Source organism: Cibotium barometz, chromosome 6, assembly GCF_041138505.1.
Source record: "Cibotium barometz isolate CiBa-2024 chromosome 6, ASM4113850v1, whole genome shotgun sequence".
Lineage (NCBI taxonomy): Eukaryota > Viridiplantae > Streptophyta > Polypodiopsida > Cyatheales > Cibotiaceae > Cibotium > Cibotium barometz.
The window spans coordinates 60,421,535-60,425,747 of record NC_141051.1 but is presented as its reverse complement, the minus strand read 5'-3'; the positions used below and the strand labels follow the sequence as shown (position 1 = coordinate 60,425,747).

The 4,213-nt window shown below is 45.6% G+C and overlaps 1 protein-coding gene across 1 annotated transcript; it reads left to right on the top strand.

Moving 5' to 3' along the window:
• Positions 1 to 1,123: 1,123 nt before the first annotated feature.
• LOC147637931 (uncharacterized) lies at positions 1,124 to 3,350 on the top strand. Its single transcript, XM_086799773.1, has 6 exons — positions 1,124 to 1,631; positions 1,852 to 1,941; positions 2,052 to 2,291; positions 2,399 to 2,620; positions 2,716 to 2,827; positions 2,904 to 3,350. Exons 1-6 carry the CDS (start codon positions 1,530 to 1,532, stop codon positions 3,149 to 3,151), a joined length of 1,014 nt encoding a protein of 337 aa, XP_086655899.1. The 5' UTR covers positions 1,124 to 1,529; the 3' UTR covers positions 3,152 to 3,350.
• Positions 3,351 to 4,213: the final 863 nt, after the last annotated feature.

Below are 4,213 nucleotides of genomic sequence, written 5' to 3'. Positions count from 1 at the left end.
AAACACTTATTCAGGGTGGTGTTGGGTGTGTTTTCACCCGGAGACACGCCAGCATTTACCGGTGGCAGCCGCATGCAGAGCTTGAACTTGGTCACCTAGAGCTCTGTTCATCTTTGTTTTCTGCGAGAGTGCAGCTTGTCGTAATCATAGCTGGGAGAGTTAGGGTTTTTGGTTTTAGTATCGGCGGGAGATCATGATTATTCGGGATTGGAATCCTCCCATCGGTTTAGCCTTTTCTCGTCGCTTTGCAGCCTGAGAAACCGTAAGTTTTGGAGTAAGCAGGCCTCTTCTTGTCCAATTAGTCTCGGGTTATTAGGGTGGGTGAATCGGCTCCTTTAGTTTATTGGCACATAGGTGGAAACATAGATTGTTTTCAGGATCTTTGATTTAAAGCTTTGCCTCTGAAAACAGAGTCTGGGGGGCTGTTAAGAGCTTATGAAGACTCCAACTTCAAACAAAGCGGGAGGCACTCCTCCTGCGAAGAAAGCACCTGCCAAATCTCCTGTCCAGCCCAAGCCTAACACGGTTTCGGAGCCAGCAACAGCACCCAAGAAAGAAGGCGTCTTGGAAATCGCAGCCTCTGTTGAAACCAAAGCACAGGGGCCAGAGATTTCCGTGGAGTTGAAGGGCGACTTTGTTAATGCTTCCAAGGCCCCCGTTGATCCAAGGCTAGCGAAATTGAATGGAAACAATGCAGATGAAAGAAGTGCCGCTGTCGTTTCCTTTAAGCCTAATGAGTACAACTCAACTGTAGCAAAGCCGAAGACCAAAACCGTCATTGTGAAGAAAAAGGTACTTGTCCCCAAGAAAAGTGTCACTTGTGCAGCCCTCCCTGCTACTGAACTTTTGAAAGCTTCAAGCGAAACGGATGCGGTGGAAAAACATTCTAATGCTGAGAAGGAAGCTATAAAGCATCAGGTGGCTGCTACGGGGAGAGACTCAACTGCCGAGAATCCTCCTGCAAAAGGGACCAAGGCAGCCAGCTTATCACCAGAAAAGCAACAAAAAGGGGTGAGAAAAGATGTTATCAAAGGGAAAGGCACCACAAAAGAGGTGAAAAAGGATCCTAAGCAGCATAAAGAGGTAGTTTTGGAGATAACCAGTGAAATGCCTTCTGATGCAGGCAATGGTCAGAAGGCCAAAGAAGCAGAATCAGTTTCTGAGGACAACTTTAAAGAAGAGGTTAAGTCTGTTGAAGCCAATGAGGTTGAAGAATGTGGATCAATGGATACAGCTGAGCTTGAAGAATGTGGATCTCAATGGATACAGCTGATGAAGAAATGCAACTTTATGACAACCAAGAAGCAGATCTTGAAGAGGAGCCAGAATATGAAGATGATGTGGAAGAGGAAGAGGGTGCAAAGGGCGGGGAGGATCATCATGCAGACACTGTGGAATGAAGGCCTGTCACGGAGAGGAAGAAGAGGAAGAAGCTAGAAGTTTTTGTTGGTGGTCTTGACAAAGATGTTACTGAAGATGATCTGAGATCTGCTTTCAAGCTGGTGGGTGATGTTGTGGAGGTGCGCCTGATGATGAACCCAATGACTGGTAAAAACAAAGGATATGCATTCGTCCGGTTTGGAAATGCGGAACAGGCAGGGCGAGCTGTGACTGAATTTGCTGTTACACAGGTAGTTAGGCAAGAACATCCCAAGTGTGGTTTTTGTACGTCAAGTGGAGCTTGCATGTAGATTTTTTTTTATTTTTATTTTTTTTTTTTTTTTGGGGGGGGCTCTAATCTGGCAGTTTTGCTGATCACCCAGCAGCAGCGTGTATGTGTGCTCTGGAAATCTATGCCTGCAGCATAGAGATAAAGTAAGCTTTTGGTTAATCCTCATGCAATCTTTGCAGATTCGGGGGAAAGAATGTGGTGTGCTGCCCAATCAAGATAATGACACCTTGTTTATCAGCAATATATCAAGAGATTGGAGATCCTCAGAGGTTTGGCCTTTCAGCCTGAGTGCTGAGTGCTGAGTGCAGGGCTTGGTGGAAATGCTGGGTGTAGGGTCTAGCAGAACCTCATAACTATCGGTGTGTGTTTTTAATTTCAGGTCCTTCAAAAGCTTCAGGAGTATGGAATTGATGGTATTGAAGACTTAACTTTGATAACGGACCCTCAAAATGAAGCATTGAACCGTGGGTATGCTTTTCTGGAGTTGGCAACCCATTATGATGCAGTGAATGCTTTTCAACGCCTGCAGTGTCCAGGGGTTATGTTTGGCTACGACAGGCCTCCAAAGGTTGCATGGGCCCAGCCCTTGAATGAGCCTGATGTTTCAGGCACGTCTCAGGTGCAATTACCTCCAATTAATTGAAGTTTTTCCTTCTTTGCCGGACTTTTGAGCAGATCAGGCATTGTACAGGTTCTCATCTTGCTTGTGTGTTTTTGTGTGTCCAGGTGAAGTCTGTTTTTGTGGATGGTGTGCCATCAAATTGCACCGATGACAAAGTGAAGCAAAGCTTTGGGAAATTCGGTGAAATTGAGTGCATTGTTTTTGCACGGAACATGCCGTTTGCAAAGAGGAAGGACTTTGCCTTTGTTAACTTTGCTAGTCGGGAGTGTGCGTTGGCATGCGCTGAAACTTTTCACGAAGTAGAACTGCCTGATGGAGACAGAAAAGTAAGACAAAAAATACGAAATGTTTTTTTACATAAAGCAAAAGCGAAGTGGCAGCTTTGAGGCAGGATTTTAATGCCAGGTCCTTTTTGTTTTAGGTTAAGGTAAAAGTCTCTCTCACAAGGCCATCACAGAAGGGCAGATTTGACAGATGGAGTACACACGGAGATTATTTGGGTCAAGCGAGAGGACAGACAGGAAGAGGTGAAGGTAGGCTGTTGACTTAGCTCCATTCTTCTCTTGTATTAGCAAGCAAGCTACAGATTTGTGTATCCCACTCTAGCAGGTTGGTTTCGTGCCCCCCGTTTTGGCTCGAGACGGGGTGGTCGGGGCTTTGGCTGGAGTAGCGGTTGGGGAATGACAGGACGTGGAGGAAAGCGTCTGTATGATGAGGATGAGGTCCTCATGTTGCTCAGAGCTTTTAGGGAAGATGAGGGTTGGCCATCCACTCCAAGGGGAAGAGGTGACTTTTTTCTCTACTTAGTACAACTGCGCAGCAAGCTTTTTACTATACAGACAGTATTCAGTCCTTGATTTTAACTAGACTGTTGTACGAAGGGCTTTGTGTGAATATGTGCTCTTATGTGTGTGTGTGTGTGTGTGTGTGTGGAGTGTGTGTGTGAGAGCATATCTTGATACAGAGTTCTACACCCACTATTGGGCACTGATGACGTTAGTGGGGATGTTGTAGTATCTAGTCCATACTATGCATAATGGAGTTGATAGTTATATAGTCTTGTGGGTTGACTACCATGAGTATATAACATGCACGTTCTTAAAAGGTGAATTTGGGCATGTTCTTGGATTCATCTAGGTATATAATGAAAGAGTGCACAGAGCGGAAGCAAAAGGGCACTAGAGTGTGCTGAATAGAGAGTGCAAAAGAGAGAGTGATATGGAGCAACTATGGTGAATATACTGAAGCAAATTAGTCCCAAGCAAGAGTGAGGGAGCAAAAGAAAGACTAGGCAAGATGAAAATGTGAGAGGCCAGCCCACCTATTTATAGGTGGGGAGAGCTGGCCGACTGGAGCTACATATGCTGGCCGACTGGGAAAAAACCATAGAGGCTGGGAGAAATCCCAAAAAAATATGTAAAATAGGGGTGGCCAGCCCACAATCAAGGGCCATGCAAAAGGGACCAAAAGGACACCAGAAATGGGCAGAAACTGGGGATGAATGTGCTAACACCCCCTCTTAGCACCAGATGTTGAACAAACTCCGAGAAGCCGAAGATGAGGAGCCAAGGAAGCCTGAGAAACCAGCTTGGTGAACAAATCTGCAGCATTCTCCGCTAAAGGACAATACTCCAAACGCAAATCACCAGCAAGAACCCGTTCACGAACATAGTGATACTGTATCTCAATGTGTTTCGTACGAGCATGAAACATAGGGTTCTTGGCGATGGTGATGCAACTTTGATTGTCACACCAAAGAAGAGTAGATCCGGTAGGAGGACATCCAAACTCCTCCAATAATCTTTGCAACTAAATCGCCTCACATGTAGCATAACAAACCGCATGGTACTCCGCCTTTGTAGAGGAAAGTGCCACAGTAGGTTGTTTTTTACTGTGCCATGAAATGGCTCCAGACCGGA

Coding starts and splice junctions, on each gene's coding strand:
- LOC147637931 (XM_086799773.1), top strand. CDS start 1,530: ATGATGAACCCAATGACTGGTAAAAACAAAGGATATGCATTCGTCCGG. Junction 1,632..1,851: donor CTGAATTTGCTGTTACACAG/GTAGTTAGGCAA, acceptor CAATCTTTGCAG/ATTCGGGGGAAAGAATGTGG. Junction 1,942..2,051: donor GAGATTGGAGATCCTCAGAG/GTTTGGCCTTTC, acceptor TTTTAATTTCAG/GTCCTTCAAAAGCTTCAGGA.